Consider the following 26,037-nt stretch of genomic DNA (forward strand, 5'->3'; position numbering starts at 1 on the left):
ATCTCTCCCTCAATGTTAACAAAACTAAGGAGATAGTCATCGACTTCAGGAAGCAAAGTGGACGACATGACCCTGTCCACATCAATGGGGATGATGTAGAAATGGTCAACAGCTTTGAGTTTCTAGGTGTCCAGATCAAACCCAGTCCTAGTCCCCTCCCATGCCTACCCTATAGTTAAAGCCCACCAATGCCTTTACTTTTTCAGAAGACGAAAGGAACTTTGGTATGTCCACTACGATTCCCACCAACTTTTGTAGATGCACCATAGAAAGCATTCTTTATGGTTGTATCACAGGTTGGTATGGCTCCTGCTCTACCCAAGGCTGCAAGAAACTACAAAGAGTTGTGAATGAAGCACAGTCCATCACTCAAACCAGCCTCCCATGCATTGACTACGTCTGCACTTCCCATGATGAATCCTTCTATGGATGGATCAATCTATTTTTAAAAATTGATAAAAGTCCAAACAAGCCTTATCGGTATATTTCATATAAATTGTATACATGAATCTCAAGAGAATGCCCAGATCATCTTCAATTATTGCTGGAAGAATTAAAATGCTGGGAATTCCTTCCCACATCACCATGGATGTACCTACACCAGATGGGCTGCAGTAGTTAAAGAAGACGCCTCACTACCTTCTCAAGGACAATTACAGGTGGGTGATACTCTTGCCAGCGACACTCACAGTCTTTGAAATAAAATAAACCATCTAGATGCTTTTAATTTTCCATCCATTGTTGAGAGTTTTTACATCTTTGGGCTTGCTCCAACAGGTATTATCACACATCTATATATGTGTATATTAAAATTCTTCTTCCTGCCCTAAACTCATGTGCCTAATAGGTTTAGTTCTTCGTTGTATCTTGTTTAACTTCTGTTCCTTACCATGCAAATTAGCTTGAAACCATTGGCAAATTTTATACTGCAACTATTAAGATGCATACGAGTCAAGCAGCTGTAGATTCAAATTGCCAGAGAACATAATCCAGGCATGCACAACAAGCATTATGAAAGCTGTCATTCAGATAAGATATTAAACTGAAGACTTATCTGCCAGATACATACAATGTATATTGTAGGTATTAAGGCATATTCAAACATAGAACATAGAACAGTACAGCACTCAATGTTGTGCCAAGCTATGTCCAAACCCAAGATCAAGCTATCCAACTCCCTATTATTCTGGTGTGCTCCATGTGCCTATCCCCAATAACTGCTTGAAAGTTCCTAAAGTGTCTGACTCCACTATCACAGCAGGCAGTGCATTCCACACCCCAACCACTCTGAGTAAAGAATCTACCTCGGATATCCCTCCTTTATCTCTCACCGTGAACCTTATAGTTATGCCCCCTAGTAACAGCCATATCCACCCAAGGAAATAATCTCTGCAACATCCACTCTATCTATCCCCCTCATCATGTTATAAACTGCTATTAAGTCGCCTCTCATCCTCCTCCACTCTAAAGAGAAAAGCCCCAGTTCCCTCAACCTTTCCTCACAAACCTACACTCCAAACCAGGTAGCATCCCGGTAAATCTCCTCTGCAGTCTCTCCAATGCTTCCACATCCTTCTTATAGTAAGGTGATCAGAACTGCACACAATATTCCAAATGTGGTCTCACCAAGGTCCAGTATAGTTACAGCATAACCCCACGGCTCTTAAACTCAAACCCGCTGTTAACAAACGCTAACACACTATAAGCCTTCTTCACGGCTCTATCCACTTGAGTGGCAACCTTCAGAGATCTGTGGATATGAACCCCAAGATCTCTCTGTTCCTCCACATTCCTCAGAACCCTGCCATTGACCGTGTAATCTGCATTTACCAAAATGAATCAGAAAAAGACATAGAAACTAGAACCAGGAGTAGGCTGTTTGACCCTTCGAGCCTATTCTGCCATTCATTTTGATCATGGCTGATCATCAAATTCAATATCCTGATCCCCCTTTCCCCCCATATCCCTTGACCGTTTAGCCCCAAGAGCTATATCTAATTTTTCCTTGAAATCACATAACGTTCTGGCCTCAGCTACTTTCTGTGGTAGTGAATTTCACAGCTTCACCACTCTCTGGGTGAAGAAATTTCTCCTCATCTGAGTCCTAAAAGTTTTACCCCTTATCCTCAAACTATGATCTCCAGTTCTGAACTCGCTCACTGTATGGGAAACATTCTTTCTGAATCTACCCTGTCTAACCCTGTTAGAATTTTATGTTTCTATGAGATCCCCTCTTCTAAATGCCAGTGAATATAATCCTAAAAACTCAACTTCTCCTCATATGACAGACCTACTATCCCTACAATCAGTCTGGTAAACCTTCACTGCACTCCTTTTATAGAAAGGACATCCTTCCTCAGACAAGGACATCAAAAATGGCACACAATACTCCAGATGTGGCCTCACCAACACCCTGTACAACTGCAGTAAAAACATCCCTATCTCTATATTCAAATCCTCTTGCTGTGAAGGCCAACATACCATTTGCCTTCTTTACTGTCTGCAGTACCTGCATGCTTATTTTCAGCAACTGATACATGAGGACACCAAGGTCTTGTTGAGTATCCACCTCTCTCAGTTTACACCCATTCAAATAACAATCTGCCTTCCTATTTTTGCTACTGAGGTGAATAACCTCACATTTATCCACATTTTACTGCATCTGCAAAGAGGAGGATCCTTCTGCTATTCATCCTTAAAAATCACCAAAAATTGATTAGCTGTACTTGCATTTCACTGTTAACTGTGAGATCTTATTGTGTATTAAAAGACAGATTTGTCTTTAAAATCACTGCACTTCAATTCATTGCATTTGAAGTACTTTAATACATTAGAATTTGATGTGATAGGACAATACATAATTACTAGACTTCTTCACTGTCATAGAATAGAATCCCTAAAATGCAGAAGGAGACCATTTGACCAATCGAGTCTGCACTGGCTCTCTCCAAGAGCATCAACTCAGATCCACCCACCCAGCCACTCCCCCTCCCCTATCCCCATAGTGCCATGCATTTCCCCATTAATCCCCCCACATTTTGGGATTATCATCACTATCAAATCTGTCTAACTGTCTTAACAAACTGAGCAGCAGGGAAATGAGAATAGAATTATACAGGATTTCACAAATTACTTCTCCATTCAGAGCTTTTTCCATTGTGACAACATTTTTCCTCTTTCCAGTGTTACAGACAGGGAGAAGTGATGGGCCAACTTTTCCCCTCTCTTCTCACTTCTCAGGTATCTGCAACAAGATGTGTTTGAGAGGAAGTATTTCAAACCTCTGTTGTGATTTTCAGTAATAAATATGAAGCAGGCTTCCGAGTAAGTCTGAATTAAAAAGATAACGCTAATTCACCCCACTGAAAGTAAACAAAATTAAACACACTCTCTCATGCATGTAGATGTAAGTACAGCAAAAATTAATTCAGATACAAAGTATGGCATTAAGGTTATTCCCAAAAGAAAATGCCCTATCCAAATCTCAGTCCATTAAAAATGTATCTGTAACAGGCCTTGATTGATTCTGTCTCATGGTTCTTTGGGAGCACAGAAGTTATAAGCCTCTGGATCTCCAGCCAAAGTTGTGGTCAAGTCTTGTCGAAGTAAAGCTTTGCAGGTGAAAACAAATTAGATCCTCTCTCTCACTGGATTGACTGGTTGTTAGGCAGAGCTCTTTTTTTTGGTGAAGGATGGCTCATTTTGGTTTGCACATTGTTCTGTTCCTCCCTGGTTCTGGGATTAAAATAATTTGTGATCTGAAGTTGGTTTTGGACGTCCAAATTCATTCAAGGTTAGAAGTCACTGCAACACAAAGGGGTTTTAATTGTGGCTGTTCATAATTTCTAGCAATGAATTGCTTTCTCTACACCTTTGTTACGGTTGAGCTGATGGTCTGCAAAGTTTTTGCTTTAGAGTTTTTATTAAGTATTAGTCAACAGGAGGTGTAAATTCACAAGTTGTCTCATATTGTGTATGTCCATTCAAGGAAAAGTAATTCAACTGTGGTAATTTACATCTTGGTCTGCTTGACTAATTTTTAAAGTACAGTTTTCAAAAGTTCACATGACCATCATAAGCTGGTTCCATTCAAAATAAAATGTCATTAAATTCATGAATCTCAGCACTCTTTATGGATCTTTGGGAAAGATTTATTTGCACACTCAAGATACCAAGATGATTCTCACTGAATTTGTATTCTCTTAAATAAATATAAACTTTCTTCTCAGAGAAAGCACAAGTGGGGAGAGATTGTTAAATCAGGTATTAAAATTAATACCCAATACATTGCATATAAAATAGGCAACATTTGGAGTTGAGTGTTTTGGAATTGATTGCAGGTTTAGCCAAAGAAATTTCAGCAAACTGGACCACAGACAACAAGATTGTTAAGTTGAAATAATTCAATATTTTAGCTTTACTAATGAAATACAAACTTCATGAGTTAAAGAAACTAGTGCATCTTTTAATGCAAAAATAAATCTGCTCCTTTCAATAATATATGTACAATTGTCCAGACACACAAGATACAACGTAGGATTGAAAAGTTCCAACAAATTCAACTATAACTATCTGTAAAATCTGGCTATTTTTGGAACTGTTAAGCATGTTTGTATTGCTAAAATGTTTTACTGTTTATACAAAACAGTAAATGGCATGACAATACACAGAACATTGCCTTAATCTTGGGAGTACTAAGAAATAATAATGACCTGACTTATGACTAGTATTGACAGCAAAATCGTCAGCAATCGCACTACTATTCTCGTGAAACCGATACCAACTTCTAACTGTGCACGTGCAGAAACCAAATCCAGAAACTCAGAAGTTGCTGTCAATGATTTTATGCTTCTTCATAGGGTGTGCTGTTGAAGTCCTGCAGACTGAAAACAATGAGAAATCACATATAACAACATCCTGGGGTTACCACTGACCAGAAACAGAACTAGCATAGCCATACAAATACTGTGCCTACAAGAGTAGTTCAAAGGCTAGGAACATTGTGGCAAGTAAGGGCCCTCCTGTTACCCAAAGCTGGCCTACCATCTACAAATGCAGTTCCAAAAACACTCAACGAGCTTGACACCACCCAGGACAAAACAGCCTGCCTGATTGTCTGTAGCAGGAGTACCATTCACCCCTTCACCATCAACACACTGTGGCAGTAGTGTGTAACATCTTGAAGAAGTGCTGCAGGAGCTCATCAAGACTCCTCTGACAGTACCTTCCAAAGTAAGAAGTCTCACAACCAGGTTAAAATCCAACAGGTTTATTTGGTAGCAAAAGCCACTAGCTTTCACAGCGCTAGCTGCTCCTTCGTCAGGTGAGTGGGAGGTCTGTTCACAAACAGGGCATATAAAGACACAAACTCAATTTACAAAATAATGATTGGAATGGTCGCATTCCAACCACTATTCTGTAAACTGATTTTGTGTCTTTATATGCCCTGTTTGTGAACAGACCTCCCACTCACCTGACGAAGGAGCAGCAAGTGCTCTGAAAGCTAGTGGCTTTTGCTACCAAATAAACCTGTTGGACTTTAACCTGGTGTTGTGAGACTTCTTACTGTGTGTACCCCAGTCCAACACCGACATCTCCACATCATGAGTACCTTCCAAACCATGGCCCGCTACCATCTAGAAGGACAAGCAGATACATGGGAACACCATCACCTTTCCAAGCCACACACCATCGTGATTTGGAAATATATCACAATCCTTCATTATTGCTGGGTAAAAATCCTGGAACTCCCTCCCTAACAGCATTGTGGGTGTATCTTCATCACATGGGTTGCAGCGGTTCAAGAAGGCAGCTTGCCACCATATTCACTGGGGCAATTAGGGAAGGGCAATAAATACTGGCCCAGGCAACAATGCCTACATTCCATAAAGGTATATAAAATAAACTGAACTGACAATTTGAAATAAAAAAATTCTTAACTGAAAAGAACTTGTCTTCTTATGCTTTTAATCTTGCTGAAAAACCAATTATATCCTGTTGAATGAGGTGTAATTGGTTTTTAAATGCACACCAAGGTCATAATTATTTTGGAGAAATCTCTCTGGCCATCGAAAATTAATTTTGTGTTGGGAATGATTACATTTCTCCACTGTGTTAACATGCTAAAGTAAAATAGAGTTATTTCATGACACCAGTTTCTACCCTAATATCATATGTACATTATATAATTTACTTTCTATAAAGTTTAATTAAAAGTGAAGGATAACCACCACATTTTACTTTCTGCTTTGCACAGAGCTGTTTACCCTGCTCAGTTTTTCCCCTCCCTTCACTCAGCAAATCCGCCTTGGAAGGCCAAAATGTGAAACATGCAAGTCACAAATTCAGGCCATTCCTGCTCCTGCCATTTTTCCTGGTTTGAAAAAATGTGGCAGATAGTGACTCAACATGCACCTAGTGACCGCAGGTTCATAATTTAAATCCCTGCTGGAAATTCAAATTTCCTTTTCCACGGCATTTTCCCAAAAGGGTGGGTTCCTGAAGGCTGTGGAAATCCCACTTGGTTAATCAGTATGTGGACCTTGGGGGGAACCTGCTGTGGGGGTGGAACCTATTGGCAAGTAAATTTTAAGGGTCTTGCCAATGTCCCCTCATACCTCCTAGGAATATCCCATATCTGCTTTGCCTCATGTCCTTTCATAGCCCTACCATTACCTGAAGCATTTGAAATGCTCCTTGTTACAATAGCTTGACTGGGTTTCAAGAACTGTTAATGCACTTAGCTCAGCAGGGGTCTGTTTATCTACATTGCACGGAGGTTTAGCTTTGTTTTGATAGCTTTATTAAGTTGAAGTAAGTCATTCTCTTCTGTAAATATGGTTTTTAATGCTTGTTTATTTGGACAAGATTAAGATATGTTAAGAGGATTAAAGCTTTTATCATTGATAGTATGTGTGGCTGTGGTTGACTGTCACTTTTATGGGATTATAAAATGAGAAGTTATTTTCTAAGGAGATTTTCAAATAATGTTTGTTTATTTTGTCAGTTTCAGGAGCATTTCAAAAACTTGTCAATTGTTCATTCATTCTATACATATTGGCTACTGAGCAGATACGGAAGATGTGTGGGGGGGAATAGAACTGGGGAAAATAAGGAGACACGAGGAGACATGAAGGTGTATGGGGAGTAGTGTGGATATCAGGGATAAGGGCTATGGAGGCTAAACAATCATGTGCAGGTTGAGGATACCATCCCAGCAAACCAAGATAGACCTTATAACCAGGTCATCTCGCCACTCGTACACCTCAGTTGTCACTTTAGACCTGCTTCTGGAGACAGTGTTCTCAACTCCAGCTCACCCCTGACTCTGGGAGACAAAAATTTCTTGGGAGCTCCCTGAATTTTAGAAGTCAAGAAACAGCTCAAATTATTTTCCTTTTGTTAGCAGAGAGCAGGTCCCTATGTATGAATGCATGCCCTCTATAGGAAGCATAAATGAGCCATATAACAAGTTTGACGGATTAACTCAAATTGCTTATTAGCGTAGCTATTAACACACACAGGTTACTCAGCAAGTGCTGCCCAATTGCAGAATCACATCCAACAGCATACACTTTAGCTTTGTGGTTGTGGGCTGTTTAAGTATATCTGTAGTCTGCCTATCAACAACAACCAAAGAAATATGCCATTTGATTCAATCAGTCAAAAGCTGGAACAAACAGCCTACATACCTAACATTGCACCAGCACTGAAATTCATACACAAAGTTGCTCAATTGTGTGGTAGGCAGAACATCTTCTTGGACTAATGGCAACATCTTTATAATAGAAAATAGCTGCTGCATAGCAGCAGCATGGAATGGCTTGTTTAACCTGTCATTCAACTAGCACCCTTTTCCCTTGGAGTATAAACTGTTGTGATCATTTGAAATCTGGCATTCTTGCATTTATCCTGATGAGTGCAAGGCAAAAGGCTTTGGCAACAAGTCTCCGTTTTCAGCAATATTCAAGTTCTGTACTAAAACAACTGTACATATTGCATACATTTCTATTGAACACAGAAGGAATATAAGTTAGGAAAACATGTGAAAGCCAGTTTTATATCAGATTTCGTTTCTGACTATCCCCAGTCTCCTGAAGCTAGTAAGTGTGTTGGACCGGTGGCAATTTGAGTAGAAATGATATGATTTGGTCACTCACATACATGGATATCTTCTGTATATATTATGACATCACAATTTAATTAACACACATGAGCTAGAATATCTCTTGCGAATAGTAAATTCCAAGTATAACAAACATATTCTCTGAAAATACAGCTACAAAATAAACGCCATGAAACTGACAACTGGAGCACTGAATCCAAAGGAAAATATCTGCCTAGGAATAAATACGCCTACATTTAGGCTGCTATTGTTTTAAATGTCACATTCTCAAGTCATGTGGTCAGAAAGCACTGTTGCTGACAACTGTAGGTTTCTTCCTAAGGGCAAAAGTCCCAAGTGGAAGACACCGCTGGGCAATTAGAAAAGATTATTAGCTTGGGATGTCATCCAAGCAAGACTGTTGCTCAGCTGATGTCAGATACTAGTTACTTTCACTGCTACACTCTCAGATCCTTAGGCAGCAGATGTCCTTGCTGCACAGAAGGAAGAAATGACATTAATTAATGAAGGAAAAATATGCACACACTAAACGCACAAAAACATGGACTGTTTCCATTACATAGCTTTGACTAAGAACTGCATAATTTTCTTGATATTCCTTTCCCTTTCTCACACTATATAAAATTGTAAATTATTTTTGGTTTAAAATCAATACTTGGTTTGAGAGGTTTGCAAAATCTAAAAAAACTATTTTAAAGGAGCAGTTAGTAACATTAGATTAATATTAATCTCCCAGATAGGAGACAAGAAAAAATATATATATTTATACAGACACACATACGTATATATTCCTGTCAAAAAAGCTCCTTTATAAAATTATTCTATTTTTCTCTTCTTCAAAATAGTCAATTGTTGGGCTGGTAAAATGGTTGCAGCTGGACACATGCTGGTGTCTGGAAGTTTCTGAGCAGTTTGAAAGCAAATGAATTAGAAATATTGGGGAACACGGGATTTAGTGACAGGGAGGAATTGAAGGAAATCAGTATTAGTAGAGAAATGGTGTTGGGGTAATTGAGGGGATTGATTGCCAATAAATCTCCAGGGCCTGATAAGCTACATCCTCGAGTACTTAAGGAAGTTGTTATAGAAATAGTGGATGCATTGGTGGTCATCCTCCAAGATTCTATAGACTCTGGAACAGTTCCTACATAGTGGAGGGTAGCTAATGTAACCCCAACGCTTAAAAAGGGAGGTAGAGAGAAAACAGAAAATTATAAATCAGTCAGGCTGACTGATGTCAGTAGTAAGGAAAATTCTAGAGTCCATTATCAAGGATTTTATATCAGAGCACTTGGAAAATAGTGGCTGAATCGAACAGAATCAGCATGGATTTATGAAAGGGACATGTCTGACATAACCACTGGAATTCTTTGAGGATGTAGCTAATAAAGTTATGAGGAGGGTCCAGTGGATGCGGTTCACTTGGACTTTCAGAAGGCTTTTGACAAATCCCACTTAAGAGCTCCATGTGTAAAATTAACGTGAGTGCAATTGCAAGCAACGTATTGAGATAGATAGAAAACTGATTGGCAGACAGGAAACAAATAGTAAGAATAAATGTGTCTTTTTCCAAATGGCAGGTAGTGACTAGTTGGGTACTGCAGGGATCAGAGTTAGGACCCCAGCTATTCATTATCTATATTAATATTTTAGATGAAGGAATTAAATGCAAATTCTCCAAGTTTGCAGATGACACAAAGCTGGGTGGATGAGCTGGGAGGAGGATTCAGAGATGCTTCAGTGTGATTTGAACAAGCTGAGTGAGTGGACAAATGCATGGCAGTTGCAGTACATTGTGGTTAAATATGAAGTTATCCATTTTGGCAACAAAAAGAGGAAGGCAGATTATCTGAATGCTATAAATTGAGAATTTGCAATGAGATCTCAGTGTCCTTGTACACCAGTCGTTGAAGGCAGGCATGCGCGTGCAGCCGGTGGCAAAGAGGGTAAATGGTTTGTTGGCCTTCATAGTGAGAGAACTCGAATACAGGGGCAGAGATGTTTTTTTCCCAATATATTGGAATATATATTGGGAAAATAAAAATTGGAATATTGTGTGTAGTTTTGGTAACTTTATCTGAGGAAGGATGTTCTGGCTGTAGAAGTTTACTAAGCTGATTCCTGGGGGATTGATGTACAAGGATTAATCGAGTCAGTTAGCATTTCTTTCGCTGGAGTTTATAAGAATGAAGAGTGATCTCTCGGAAATCTATAAAATTCTAACAGGACTAGAGACAAGATAGGAAGGATGTTCCTGATAGTGGGGGAATCCAGATTTAGGGGCCACAATCTAAGGATAAAGGGTAAACCTTTTAGGACTGAGGTGAGGAGAAATGTCTTCACCCAGAGAGTTTTAAGCCTTGGAATTTGCTACTACAAAAAGTAGTTGAGGCCAAAAACATATTTTCAAGATGGAGTTAAGATATAGCTCTCAAGACAAAAGGGATCAAAAGGATGTGGGGAGAGTGGAAGACGCAATCAGGCTACTGAATTAGATGATCAGCCATGATCATACTGAATGATGGCATAGGGTTAAAGGGCCAAAAATCTAACTCCTGCTCCTATTTTCTAGGAGCGTATCTCCTGTATGTAAATACCTCATCTTGTATAAACATTCCAGGCAAGCCAACACAATGGTTTAGTAGGCAAGATGTCTGTACCTAGCCAGCAATAATCAAAGGCAGCTGTCTGTGACTCGCAATCGCCAATGTGGTATTAGTGGCCTAATCATTACCCGCTCCAAAATACAATGGGTTTCAACCAGTGTCTTTGTTAGTCAATCAAAAACTGACCTGTTACATGATAGGGACTTGAGCTGTTTGAATTTCTTGAATTAAGAAGTTTTTGGATCCCATCTTCAGCGCTTTACTTAAAAGAATCAAGTCTCCAAGTAGCAACCCATCTCTGTCATCATTTATCATCTGACAGGTAGCAGCAGAAAGTGCTGTCCAGGTAAATTGCCTGGCTGTCATCTACACGGTGAACTACTGGAACATTGAAACTTGTGCCTTCAAGACATTTCAACTCTACATGTCTTCTCCCATCACGGAAGTCCTTACTTCTGAAAAGTCAGATCTCCCTGAAGCAGTTTGCCAACTACTCGCCAAAGGAATACGCCATGAAGACTTTTGATTCTGAACTCTGGACTCACAAAACCATAGCTCATACTTTTATCATGGTATTATCATGTATCTAGTTCTTTCCCTTATCTTCCTTTTACTGAATGAATGCAAAAGGCACAGACATTGCAAAACCCCTTTCCTGTGTTGTGTGTAATAAAGGGGGGAATTGAAAATCAAAAACATCTTTGTTTACCAACTGATAGTGGGAGGAGAAATCAGGGCTGTTTAAATTATTCTCCCTCCTGTCTGTAACATTAGATTATTAGTAGTCAACAGCAATTTATAGCTCTCTATTAAATCTAGTTCAAAATTAATTTTACAGCAAGAAGTAGGAAATGTATAGATAACATTTTTATTTATCAATTGTCCTTGAACATATTACTTTTCCAACAAGCAATTAAGGGTTTTAAGTATGTGGAATAAATCAACACAAGTGGCTTTTGAAGCCATGATATATCACAACATTTCAGAGGGATTAAACATTTGAAAGAAAAGGTTTAAAATATTAAAAGCATACAAGAGAATGCAGGAAAAACAAAATTAGAAGTAGCAGTATTAGTTCCACATCTGAGTCTATAAAACAAATTTATTAATATTTCTGCATTTGATTCAATGTTGCTTCTTGTCCAAGTTTGCTCATATCATGTGCCTTTAGATGTTTTCTGCATTAAAGGTCTTCCTTAAAGGTAAGTTCTTGTGTTTTGTAAACTGATAGTTTTTAAATTTTGGTTGTGTTTTTATGTTACATGACATTGCCTAACATAAGAACATAAGAAATAGGAGCAGGAGTAGGCCATCTAGCCCTTCGAGCCTGCCCCGCCATTCAATAAGATCATGGCTGATCTGTCACTGCTCAGTTCCACTTTCCCGCCCTCTCCCCATATCCCTTAATCCCCTCTCTTATCAAAAACCCATCAACCCGCGTCTTAAAAATATTTAGCGAGGCAGCCTCCACCACTTCAACGGGCAGAGAATTCCAGAGATTCACCACCCTTTGAGTGAAGAAGTTCCTCCTCAACTCCGTTCTAAACCGCCCCCCTTTTATCTTGAGGCTGTGCCCCCTAGTCCTACTGTCTTTTTTGAGCGGGAAGAGTCTCTCCACCTCTATCCTATCCATCCCATTCATCATCTTATACGTCTCAATGAGATCTCCCCTCATTCTTCTAAACTCTAACGAGTACAAGCCCAGTTTATTCAGCCTCTCCTCATAGCTCAACCCCCTCAACTCCAGTATCAGCCTAGTAAACCTCCTCTGCACTCCCTCCAAGGCCAAAATATCTATGCGCAGGTGCGGCGCCCAAAACTGCACACAGTACTCCAGCTGCGGTCTCACCAATGCCCTATACAGCTGCAGCAAGACCTCCCTACTTTTATATTCAATCCCCCTCGCTATGAAGGCCAGCATCCCATTTGCCTTCCTGACCACCTGCTGCACCTGCAAGCTGGGTTTTGCGACTCATGCACAAGGACCCCGAGGTCCCTCTGCACCGTCGCCTGCTGCAGTTTTTCGCCCCGTAAGTAATAGTCCTTCCTACCATTCTTCCTACCAAAGTGGACCACCTCACACTTGCCAACATTAAATTCCACTTGCCATTTCCTGGCCCATTCGCCCAGCCTATCTAGATCCTTCTGCAGACTCTCCACACCCTCCGCACAATTTGCCGTTCCCCCAATCTTGGTGTCATCAGCAAATTTCGACACCCTACACTCGGCTCCCTCCTCCAGATCATCTATATAAATGGTAAAAAGCTGACCATATGAAGAATATGAAAAACACATTAATTCAGCTCTTCTGAAAATGATAAATCCAAATGGAGAATCTCTCTTATACACATATAAATAGACACAATATAAAAATACACACCCGATTTCTTACTTTATTGATTCCTTTTACATTTCACTGTGCCAGCTGTCTCTACAGGTGATTCTGTCAGTGAGTTACAACGTGCAACAATTAACACACCTACAGCTTGCCACTGTGGAAATTTTCTGCCCCAAGAAGCATGCAGTCCTGCAGGGCAAGCAAGCGCTGTTCAATCTGTGTCCATATGCCACCTCAGTACTCTGCTAACATACGTAGAGTCCTTTATATGGGAACACAGCCAAAGTACTTAACTGAGTAACAAAAAATCTGAAAATTCGTTTTGCAATTTCATAAATCTATCAACTGACAATCATGAAATACCATGTCCTGATTCAGACTTTTCAATTATATTAAATGTTATTGACTCATGAAATGCAAGACAATCTTACATACTCAGACTGGCACAGGATGTACTATAGTATCAGGCAACGTGCAAGGTACTTGAACTAATAAGAGTGGCTTACTACAATTGTCCTAAATGATGTTTACTTTAATGTTTTGATTAGAGACAAGGGAGATTTTCAAGTTCAAAGTACTGTCAATGTAAGTTTGGCAAAGATATGACAGGTCAATAGCCTCCTTTGTGCTGCACCATCGGGCATAGAACACTCCTGGAGAAGATGGGGTGAAGGAAGGCTGAACTTTATGCAGGTGCGTAAAAAAGCTTGGAAGAGGATCAAGGTAGGGAAGGCATCTAGGAGAATATTAAGTGGCTGTGCCTCAAAAAGCAATGCCTCACATTCAAGAATATTTGACTCTCATTATGCTATCACAATCCCAAGATTTCTAGATGCTACAAAGTAGAAGCAGAAACTTGAATGTTCTTGCACTAATGGAACTTTTCTTAAGGCCTAAGAAAGAATTAACTTCTGTACTTTGCTTTTCAAAAGACTGCACTGACATCCTCAGTCTATCCTCTGAAAATCAATGCCCTGAATGTCACAGTGAAACAAAATAGAAGATATAACCTACACTCAGACAGCTAAGATCGTGATGAACACATGCAAAAAAAATTCACAATTGTTGAACAAAGTAGTAACTGAAAAATACTGATGTACAATGCTGTGAACTGGACTATAAAATATAAACCAATGAATACTTGTAACTTCTTTTGATGTGGATGGTAGGGATGTGCTGGCTGATGATAGAAAAATTAACAAGGGTTCGGTTTAGGGAGAAGGAGGTGGTGAGCAATCTTCTTAGATCATTGTAGTAAATGTAACTTATGTGGCTGCTCCGGTTGGGTTTCAGGGTCAATGGTTACTTGCCAGACTTTTTACTGTGTTTACACATGTTAACGGCAGGGATTCAGTAATAGCAATACCATTCAATGTCAAGGGGAGGTGATCGGGCTTGTTTTGGAGATAGTCATTGCCTAGTACTTGCGTAGTGAAAACGCTCCTTGGTATGCATCAGCTCAAGCCTGAACATTGCCCTAGTCTTAACAAATGCAAACATGGATAGCTTCATTATTGGAAGGGCTACAAATGGAATCGAGCCCCGTGCAATTATCAGTAAACATTCCCAATTCTGACCTTACAATGGGGGGTTAGATTAATTAATGAAGCAGCTGAAGATGGTTGAGATAGGACACTGTGCTGAGGACTTCCTACAGCAATGTCCTGGTACTGAAATAGTTGGCATCCAGCAACCATCACCATCTTCCTTTGTGCTTGAGATGACTACAGCCAGTAGAGTATTTGTACTGGGACAGCTTGGCTAGAGGTGGGGTACATCTGGAGCACTGACTTCAGCGTTACAGCTGGATTGATGTCAAAGCCCATCGTCATTGCTGCATCCAATGTGTTTGAAAGCAGTTCTCCCAGCATCCCAGCAACACACCTTCTTCAAATACAATTAAAATTAAATTAACTCATAACATGTCTAGTTTTCTGTATTTGGGACCTTTTAGTGCATAAATGGGCTGCTACAATGCTTATATTGCAGAGATTACACTTACAAAAAGGTAATTTGTTGAATGTTAACAACTTTGAATGTCTGCAGATTGTGGTTAGGAAATAAATATATGCAAAGAGAAGGGGTAAATGGGTGTTTTTCTGGTTGGCGATCAGTGACTAGTGGTGTGCCTCAGGGATGTGTTGGGACCGCAATTGTTTACTATTTAGATAGATGATTTGGAGTTGGGGACCACGTGTTGTGTGTCAAAAATCACAGATGACACTAAAATGAGTGGCAAAGAGAAGTATGCAGAGGATGCTGAAAGTCTGCACAGGGATATAGGTAGTCTAAGTGAGTGGGCGAGGGTCTGGCAGATGGAGTACAATGTTGATAAATGTGAGATCATCCATTTTGGTAGGAATAACAGCAAAACGGACTATATTTAAATAGTAAAAAAATTGCAGCATGCTGCGTGGAGAGGGACCTAGGCATCCTTGTGCAGGTATCTCAAAGAGTTGATGTGCAGGTGTAGCAGGTAATTAAAAAGGCAAATGAAAATTTGTCCTTCATAGCTAGAGGGATGGAATTTAAAAACAGCAAGGTTATGTTGGAGCTGTATAAGGTGCAGGTGAGGCCACACCTGGAGTACTGTGTACAGATTTGTTCTCCTTACTTGAGAAAGGCTGTACTGGCACTGGAGAGGGTGTTGAGGAGAATGAGGGGGTTGGCTTATGAGGAGAGACTGAGTAGACTAGGGCTATACTCATTGAAATTCAGAAGAATGAGGGGAGATCTACTAGAAACATATCTAATCCCTTCATAATCTTATAAGATAGAAGCAGGGAAATTGTTTCCAATGGCAGGTGAAAGCAGAACTAGGGGGTATAGCCTCAAAATAAGGGGAAGAAGACTTAGGACTGAGTTGAGGAGGAACTTCTTGCACTGGAAAGCTTTAGATTGGCTAGGAGGGAGTTAAAGAGTGAGTTAAGAAGAGCTAAAAGAGGACACGAGAAGACTTTGGCTGATAGGATTAAGGAGAATCCTAAGGCATTCTATAGATATGTTAAGAACAGAAGATTGGTTAGGGCAAGATTAGGGCCAGTTAGAGACAGCAGTGGGAAGTTATGTGTGGAACCGGAAGAGATTGGAAAGGCATTGAACCAATATTTCTCTTCAGTATTCACGCAGGGAGACATAAATGTAGCTGTGGAGAACACTGGGTTACAGGGTTGTAAATTGGATAGTATTGCAGTTGATAAGGAGGATGTGCTAGATATTCTTGAGGGTTTGAAAATAGATAAATCCCCTGGGCCGGACGGGATTTACCCTAGGATTCTCTGGGAGGCAAGAGAGGCGATTGCACAGCCTCTGGCTCTGATCTTCAGGTCGTCGTTGGTCACAGGTATAGTGCCAGAAGATTGGAGGATAGCGAATGTTGTCCCATTGTTTAAGAAGGGGAACAGAAACTTCCCTGGGAATTATAGACTTAAGTGAGTCTTACTTCTGTTGTGGGCAAAGTTTTAGAAAAAATTATTAGGGATAGGATTTATAGTTATTTAGAGAGTAATGTATTGATTGGAGATAGTCAGCACGGTTTTGTGAAGGGTAGGTCGTGCCTTACTAACCTTATTGAGTTTTTTGAGAAAGTGACCAAAGAGGTGGATGGGGGTAAGGCAGTTGACGTGGTATATATGGACTTTAGTAAGACGTTTGATAAGGTTCACCATGGAAGGCTTCTGCAGAACATGCAGATGTATGGGATTGGGGGTGATTTAGTTAATTGGATCAGGAATTGGCTAGCAGATAGGAGACAGAGGGTGGTGGTTGATGGAAAGTATTCATCATGGAGTTCGGTTACAAGTGGTGTGCCTCAGGGATCTGTTTTGGGGCCACTGCTGTTTGTAATTTTTATAAATGATCTGGATGCGGGTATAGTTGGGTGGATCAGTAAATTTGCTGATGACACCAAAGTCGGAGGAGTGGTAGATAGTGAAGAGGGGTGTCATAGTTTACAGAGAGACTTGGACAAGTTGCAGAGCTGGGCCGAGAGGTGACAGATGGAGTTTAATGCGGAAAAGTGTGAGGTAATTCACTTTGGCAGGAATAACAGATGTGTAGAGTATAGGGCTAACGGTAGGACTCTGAATAGTGTTGATGAACAGAGGGATCTAGGTGTATGTGTACATAGATCCCTGAAAGCTGGGAATCAAGTAGATAAGGTAGTTAGGAAGGCATACAGTGTCTTGGCGTTTATTGGTAGAGGGACTGAATTTAGGAGCCGCAACGTCATGTTGCAACTGTAGAAAACTCTGGTGCGTCCGCACTTGGAATATTGTGTGCAGTTCTGGTCCCCACATTATAGGAAGGATGTGGAGGCTTTGGAGAGGGTGCAGAGGAGGTTTACCAGGATGTTGCCTGGTATGGAGGGAAGGTCCTATGAGGAGAGACTGAGGGATTTGGGGTTGTTTTCGTTAGAAAGAAGGCAGCTAAGAGGGGACCTTATTGAAACATATAAGATGATTAGAGGTTTAGATAGGGTGGACAGTGATAGCCTTTTTCCTCGGATGGAGAAAGCTAGCACGAGGGGGCATAGCTTTAAATTAAGGGGTGGTAGATATAGGACGGATGTCAGAGGTAGGTTCTTTACCCAGAGGGTGGTGAGGGATTGGAATGCCCTGCCTGCTGCAGTTGTAGATGTGCCTAGTTTGGGGGCGTTTAAGAGATCCGTGGATAGGTTTATGGATGGAAAGGGATTGGTTTAGGTTAAAGAGTCATTGCTTTTTTAATTGGTCGGCGCAACATTGTGGGCCGAAGGGCCTGTTCTGCGCTGTAATGTTCTATGTTCTTCACACAACTGCCCAGTGAAGCAGTTGAGGCTACCTCATTGAATGTTTTTAAGGCAAGGGTAAACAAATTTTTGAACAGTAACAAAATTAAGGGTTATGGTGAGCAGACGGGTAAGTGGAGTTGAGTCCACAAGAAGATCAGCCATGATTTTATTGAATGGCGGAGCAGGCTCGAGGGGCCAGGTGGCCTACTCCTGCTCCTAGTTCTTATTTCGCGGATACACTTACTTCTGACATAACTGACTGAAAAGTATTCTTGGAACCAATGGTCCTTTTCCTGCTTCTTTCATACTATGAAGGAATAAGTACACGGCTGAGGTCAAAGATCCAGGACTGGGGAGTATTACCATCAATGGGTCCTGCATATAAATGAAAAAGAATCATCTGTGAGTGTAATAGCAGGACTTTCATTTTTACCTGCATTGTAAAGTACAAGTATTCAATGAGTAACAAATCTTTTTTATTTGATTAAACTGGAAGTGGAGAATATAAGAAACACAAATAGGCCATTCAGCCCTTATGAGCCTGCTCTGCCATTTAATATAATCATGCCCGATCTTCTATTTCAGCTATACCTTCCTGCAAAATCGCAATATCTTAACTCCCTTAGTACCCAATATTCAGAGCTCTCTGGGTAGAAGGTTCCAAAGATCCTCTGTAAAGGAATTTTTCCTCATTTCATTCTTATTCTGAGATTGTAGCCCCTAGTCCCATAGCTGGGGAAACATTCTCCCATCATCTACTGTAAGAATATAAATTATTGCTGTATAGTTCGTTATAATTTGACAAGACATTGGAATCAACTAATTTCATGTACCAGCATGGCTCACAAGGCTGAATGGCTTTTCAAAGTAAAGTAAAACTGCTGAAATCTGCAAGCTGTTTTTCAAAAATAAGGAAGACCCTAGGTGCAAATAAACCTTTGACTGTTGTACAAAATGGGAACATTTCCAGGTCATGACATGTCGGCTTTGAGGTTCATAAATGATCATCAAACTACTGAAAAAAGAATCTGGAAACAACTCTCACTGGAATGCGCAAGTTAATTTGTGTGCAAAAGAAATGAGAAAAGTTATGAACAGCTTATTGGCAGATTGGATGAGCGGTTCGAAGTACAAACAATTGACAATAGGCAATGGAGCTGCTGAAAGCTACTTTGAAGGCTTTGGAGATGGAATGTTTCAGAAGAGTTATGGTACTGATTAGGGAAACAGCACATGATAACAGAACAGGATGTAAAAGGCTGATGGATCAAGGACAGAAGACGTGCTAAGGTTCTACAAGCTCACAGGACATGGATAACATGAGGCTTTTACCTCATGGTTTAGGAAAATAAACTGGACATTCCACTGAACATTTTGTATGTTTTAAAAATTTAGTCATGGGATGTGAGCATCGCTGGCTAGGCCAGCATTTATTGCCCATCTCTAACTGCCCTTGAACTGAGTGGCTTGTTTGACCATTTCATAGGACAGTTAAGAGTCAACCACATTGCTGCAGGTCTGGAGTCACACGTAAGCCAGGCCAGATAAGGACGCTATTGAGGGAAAGTTTTGAAGGACAACGTATCATCAGGTCCACTAAAAGCGTAAAAATGTTGTAAAATGATACTTGGTGTTGCAATTCACAGTATTCTTACAGGATAGTAATGTCAACGCCAGCTCTGTGAACGAACAATCCACCTAGTGCCATTCACCCTCCTTCTCCCCATAATCCTGTGCATTCTCCTGTTGCAGATAATAATCCAACTCTCTCTGGAATTCCTCAATGGAGGATACTTGCCAGTTTAAAGAACTACCAAGTTAATGCTGAACTGACTACTCATTGATGTTTGAATGAAGTGGATTATAATCCTAGCCCCTAATACCTGTTCATCTGCAAGACCATTGCCCCCCAACATAAATAACCGGGCAATTGTGTTTTTTCATTCTCAAATGGATAACGTCCTCCTGTAATTATTTAAATTTTATGAGTTTAATCCTTATGATTGGTATGGCCTGTCCTTTCCCAGAACACTTAAGTGCTGGCTTTTTCCTCTTTTAAAATAGTCACATTCAGTACAGAACAATGCGAGTTTATTAAGGCCTGCCTTTTCTGAAGCATACAGAGGTGCTGTTGCTTCAGCATGCTGTGCTGTCTTATGGCTAAGTGTATGGATAGTAATTCTTCTGGATAAAAAGAATAGGAATCTTGAAAAATCTCTACTACTACATTGATCCCAGCTCAGAATTATTATGTCCCTTTTCTCATCATCAACAATGACCCATTACAATAAATATCTTGATAGACACTCCTGCATATCATTGTCCTCCATATGGCCAGAGAGGTTTCAAAAATTACTGCCAGTGCCCCTGATATCTTCTCCCTTGCTTCTCATCCAGGCTTGTGGGTGTATCTATTTTTAAGGCTGCTAAATCAGCTAATACCTCCTCTCTGTATGTTAAGTTTCTCTAACATTTCACAATCCTCCGCCTTGATGCCTACACCTGCATCGTTATTTTCCATTGTGAAGTCTGATACAATGTATTTAATGAAGACATACCCACGTCTTCCAGCTCAACATACAGATTACGTACATGGTCTCTAACTGGGCCTACTTTCTCTACTTTTTCTTTTGCTCTTCATGTATTTAGAAATCCCTTTGGGTTTTTCTTCATTCTATCTGCCAAAGCTTTTTCATCAGCTGCAAGTGGGCAAATTTAAAATGACAGAAGAAATAAAACAGTGAAAGTCATGGAGAGAAGTTTTGGGAGATGATGCTGTGACCAGTCTGTAAAAGCTTATTTACATAAGATATGAGCAATATAGTTCACAGAGAAAACAAAAGAGTCCAGACTTGCACAAGAAACCTGTAGTCCTATATCCACTCTCCTGGCTTCATCCTCAGCCTCATATCCTACTCTGGATTTAGAAAATGCAAACTGCCCATTCCCCACAGCCCCATTCAGCCTCTGTGCTAACCATAAAAATATACAAATATTGTGATACAGTGTGATGATGCTAGGAACCTCTCTCAATGGCATCACACTCTACTTCATGGGATGTCATGACGTTCAGGTCCTTAATGAGACATTACATAATCTTCAAAATGAAAAACGACAACACAGGTGTAGATGGCAGGTCAGAGGTTTGTGAAATATTATACAAAATTAACAGAGAGAGAGAGGAGATACTAGTTTGTTTGGCAGTCTTAAAAGTGGATAAATCCACAGGCCTGTGAGAAATATATCTCAGGAAGCAAAGGAGGCGATATCAGGGGCACTTGCAATAATTTGTGAATCATCTCTGGCCACAAGTGACAAGGACTACTAACATTGTCTCATTGTTAAAACATGGGAGGTAGGGATAGACTAGGAAATTATAGCCTTGTCATTTAATCCAGGTGGTGGGGAAGTTACTGGGAACAGAACATATTTGCACTTGACTAAACACAGATTAATCATGGACTGTCAGAATGGGTTTGTTATGGGGAGGTCATGTTTGACAAATTTAATCAAAATATTTAAGGAGTTAATCAGAAGTGTTGTTGAGGTAATGTATTTGATCTGGTCTCTATGTGCTCTAAGGTAAGGTCCTTCATGGCAGGCTGGTCAAGGCAAAGTAAGACTTATTTATTTTATACTTCAATCCCTAGTATTACAGAGCATCATTTTGAGGACAAGACAGTTCTTATAAGCCTTTCTCTTTATGTAGATTGTTATATGGTGTCCGTTGAAAGTTCTGAGCATGTGCAGGTTTTTGTCTGCAACAGTGTGTTCTGCAAGGAAGACCTATGTATTAGCTGCTCCTGTTTTCACAGTTATTACTATTCTGCTGAGTTGCTGTAAAACTTCGGTATTTTGTTATACAAAGAAGGCCCTCCTTTTAAACAGCACATTTGACTGCCTTTATTGTAGTCTCACGTTACCACACCTAGTGATAAAAGCAAACCCGCTATTTGCTTTCCTAATGGCCCACCGTAGCTGCATGTTAACATTCCGTATACGAATACCCAGAGCACTCGGTTCTTGATATTTTGTACCTCCTACTGTGAAGTCAGATAGAAAGTATTTGTTTAATAGCCCCATTGTGATTTATCTTGTCTCTGCTTCTCAGCCACCCAAGTTCACTTTCACTAATATCTTTCTACTTACATATCTACAGAAACTTTTACAATGTTCCTGCGGCTGGAATTTTAAGGCAGTCAGGGTGAGGATGGGGCCATAAAATATAGCGTGCTGTTCAAAAATCCATCAGCTTTGGTGGGATTAGAAACTCAAGCCAATGGGAGGGGCTCTAAAATTCCACCTTGCTCACATACTCCCATGCCCCATTCTAAATTCTCTTCATCACTTTCTTGGTCAGCATCTTATGAATTCTAGACTCTTGCCAATTCTCATGCCTATACTGGCAATATTATAAGCTTCTTCCCTTAATCCAAGGCTAGCTTTCACTTCTCTTCTCAACCATGGTTAAATCCTTTTTTCTGTAGGGTTTTTCTATTCCTTAAAGAAATGTAAGGGGGAGAGCAGGTGGCTAAAGGAAAAAGAGAATAAAATAATTTAACACGTAAGAGTGTTAAATAACTCCAGGTAAGTTAAATAACTGCAGATAATTTTACATAGTCAGATTCATGAAATTTCTGTTTCCTTACCCTCATTTCTTACTGTATCTCTTATGCATTCATGCATTTATAGGGTTTGATAATGCATATGTGTGAGACTTCTTACTTGATAATGCATAACAGGCACACACTCCACACATCCTGTTTCTGCTATCAGACACCTGAAGAGCTTGACAAACACATTTCTCTACCTTTCTTCCCTCAATATCACATTAAAACTTGTTGCTGTGGAGAAGAGCTATCCATAGGTTCTTTTTTAAGCTTTGCATGTCACACAGCATTCCACTGGGCAAGTATTAATTCTTTCCTTCTTCATTTGAATATATCTCAATATTACAGATCTTGGGCTGCACAGTGGCTAGCACTGTTGCCTCACAGTGCCAGGGACTTGGGTTCAATTCCGGCCTTGTGTAACTGTCAGTGTGGGAGTTTGCACCTTCTCCTCATGTCCACATGGGTTTCCTCCAGAAGCTCTAGTTTCCTCCCAAAATCCAAAGATGTGCGGTTTAGGTTGATTGGCCATGCTCAATTGCCCCTTAGTGTCAGAGGGTTTAGCAGGGTAACATGGAGTTATGGGGTTGGGGCCTGGGTGGGATTGTTGGCTTGATGGGCCGAATGGTTTCCTTCTGCACTAAAGGGATTCTATGATTTAGGACAATGAGACAGCAAAATTGTGAATAACTTTAAACATATTGAGAGTTCTCAAAAAAAAAATTTCATATTTGCTGATTTATCCCAAGTGCTAAAAGACCAGAATTTTTTGTTTGCCGGGGTCCAGTTTTGACACTGCCATGCAAACACTGATATTAAGAATCAGAACTATCCCATGCTATTATCATAAAAGGGTAAAATGCAATCAGAATTAATAGATTTTATTTAAATTTTATTTTATTAGTGTCACTAGTAGGCTTACATTAACATTGCAATGCGAGGCGAGGCAGCAGTGCTAACCACTGTTCTGCCCATAACTTGGTTAATATCCTGGACTGTTTACACATATCAGCGCAGACTTATTTGCCAGGTAACTCAACTTGGAAAGGGCTTAGAATTAGGTCTTTGGCACACTTGGTGTTCAGAATTTTCCTGAGCGATGTTTAATCTATAAAGTATCCTAACATTGAACATGTCAAAAATATTTGGCTCACTAATAGAACAGATGTAGCTCAGCAGATAATTTCCTACTTTCCTCCTTGCCTTCAGTGTGGTCAGATCTGTGCAATTTCAGGATGGTTCCTGTAGATGGGAAATTTTGCTGACTCAATTCCAGTGTTGAGAATAATAAAGAAACAGAGAAAAATAACTGAGGATTGAGCTATCTTCTCAATGTACACCATCCTGCTATACAAGTCAAAATTTCACGGAGGATAGTCCGAACAAATGCACTAGAACACAGCAACAAACCAAACATCATCTCAACGCCTGCCCACACCCAAGGGTTGTAGGAAGTGAATCAAGAATGGATTCAGATCTGTAATAAATTCAAAAAGATGCATATTTCCATCCACATCCTGAGGTCATGAAGGTCACTCTATTAACAACCATAAGTCATTGAAAGAAGTGCAAACTACTGTTAGAAAATGCTTGAAATCCTCAGCAGATCAGAGAGCATTTGTCAAGAGAGAAACAAGTTAATGCTCCTCGTAGATAATGCTTCCTTGGCTATGGGGAAACAAGCTCTGATACTTACGTACAGTTATGATCCAGCAAATGTAATTCGGTTCCAGTTGATGATGCACACCACGTCAATAAAAGAAAATCAGCATGCACTTTGTACCATGTCATTTCCCTAGAACTGTGAATCTAGCTTAGTTCAACTTCTGCAATCCATGCACGATACTGAAAAGTAGTAAGTAGCACAGCAAATTTATTCACTTACCAAATTTGTTTCTGTGGGTGGACAGATCTTCAGTTTTGTACCTTTTTCCTTCATCTCATGCATAAGTTCGCCAAGCAAATGGGTTTGAGCCACATTCTGAAAAAATATGTCAACAACATTAAATAAACAGAATTCATGTGACCAAATATACAATAGGGATGAACAGGGAGAATTCAAGTGTCCTATTCTGATTTCAAATCTTTGCATCAGTTTAATTATACATTTTCTTGATTTGATTTATTATTGTCACGTGTTCATCTACAGTGAAAAGTATTGTTTCTTGCACTAAAGAGACAAAGCATACCGTACATAAAGGAGGAGAGGAGGGTTGATAGTGTTATTGTTAAATTGAAGAGCTTAAGATTCTAGGAAATGGTCCTGAGAAAATATTGCCATTACATTTAATTAGATCAGAGTGAAATATCCTATTTCCTGATAAATTGATCTGAAACAAGCTTGGTTTCCTCGAACATTATTGATTATTAGTGTCACAAGTACACTTACATTAACACTGCAATGAAGTTACTGTAAAAATCCCCTAGTTGCCATACTCCAGCAACTGAGGGAGAATTTAGCATGTCCAGTGTAGCTTAACAGCACATCTTTCAGACTGTGGGAGGAAACGGGGGCACCTGGAGGAAACCCATGCAGACATTGGGTGAACATGCAGACTCTGCACAGACAGTGACCCAAGCCGGGAATCGAACCTGGCTCCTTGGTGCTGTGAGGCAGTACTAACCACTGTGCCACCTTTGTTAAGTTCTGTCCCAAAATAAAAAACATAAGGGCCTAAGAAACACAAGAAGATCATAGAACCCATCAAGCCTGATCCACCATTCAATACAACAGGTTAAACCACTGCCTAAACTCCACTTCGCGGTCACTCCACATATCCCTCGATTCTCGGAGATCAAAAATTCGTCTATTTCAGCTTTAAATTTGATTGATTTTTTTGAGGAAGTAACAGGAGGACTGATGAGGGTAGTGCAGTTGATGTGGTCTACATGAATTTTAGCAAGGCTTTTGACAAGGTCCCACATAGCAGACTGATTAAAAGAATACAAGTCAATGTAGTCCAGGGCAATGTAGCAAGCTGGATACAAAATTGACTCAGTGGTAGGAAATAAAGGGTAATTGTTATTATTATAGAATCCTTATAATGCAGAAGGAGGCCATTCAGCCCATTGAGTCCGCATCAACAATTGTCCCACCCAGGTCCTCTCCACGTGACCCCTCTGTTTATCGATCTAATCCCCCTCACTCTAAGGGACAATTTAGCATGATCAATCAACCTAATCCGCATATCTTTGGACTGTGGGAGGAAACTGGAGCACCTGGAGGAAACCCATGAGACAGGGAAAGAATGTGCAAACTCCATGCAGACAGTCGCCCAAGACAACAATCAAACCTAGTTCCCTAATGCTGTGATGCAGCAGTGCTAAACTATTGTGCCACCATGCCACCTAATTCATAGCAGAAGGCACAACATACCAAAAACCAAGAGTTATTGATGGATGTTTTTGTGACTGGAAGGCTGTTTCCGGTGGGGTTGTATTGGGTTCAATACTAAATCCCCTGCTTTTTGAGGTATATAATGATTTGGACATAAATGCAGGCGGAACAATCAAGAAGTTTGAAGACAACACAAAAATTGTTAGATAACAGAAAGGATTACTGCAGACTGCAGGAAGGTATCAATGGA

General features: G+C 40.1%; 1 protein-coding gene across 4 annotated transcripts in view; it reads right to left on the reverse strand.

Moving 5' to 3' along the window:
- The window catches only part of usp45 (ubiquitin specific peptidase 45), a 178,373-nt gene that overhangs the window by 67,061 nt on the left and 85,275 nt on the right, over positions 1-26,037 (reverse strand). For all 4 annotated transcript variants that reach the window (XM_080192658.1, XM_080192659.1, XM_080192657.1 and 1 more), the window contains exons 7-8: positions 24,336-24,431; positions 18,085-18,215 (exon numbers count right to left, since the gene is read on the reverse strand). In XM_080192658.1, coding sequence (XP_080048784.1) covers positions 18,085-18,215; positions 24,336-24,431 — 227 coding nt within the window. The remainder of the gene's footprint in view (positions 1-18,084; positions 18,216-24,335; positions 24,432-26,037) is intronic.

Source organism: Carcharhinus amblyrhynchos, chromosome 7 (genome assembly GCF_965287045.1).
Source record: "Carcharhinus amblyrhynchos chromosome 7, sCarAmb.v2.hapA, whole genome shotgun sequence".
In the NCBI taxonomy this organism is placed as follows: Eukaryota; Metazoa; Chordata; class Chondrichthyes; order Carcharhiniformes; family Carcharhinidae; genus Carcharhinus; species Carcharhinus amblyrhynchos.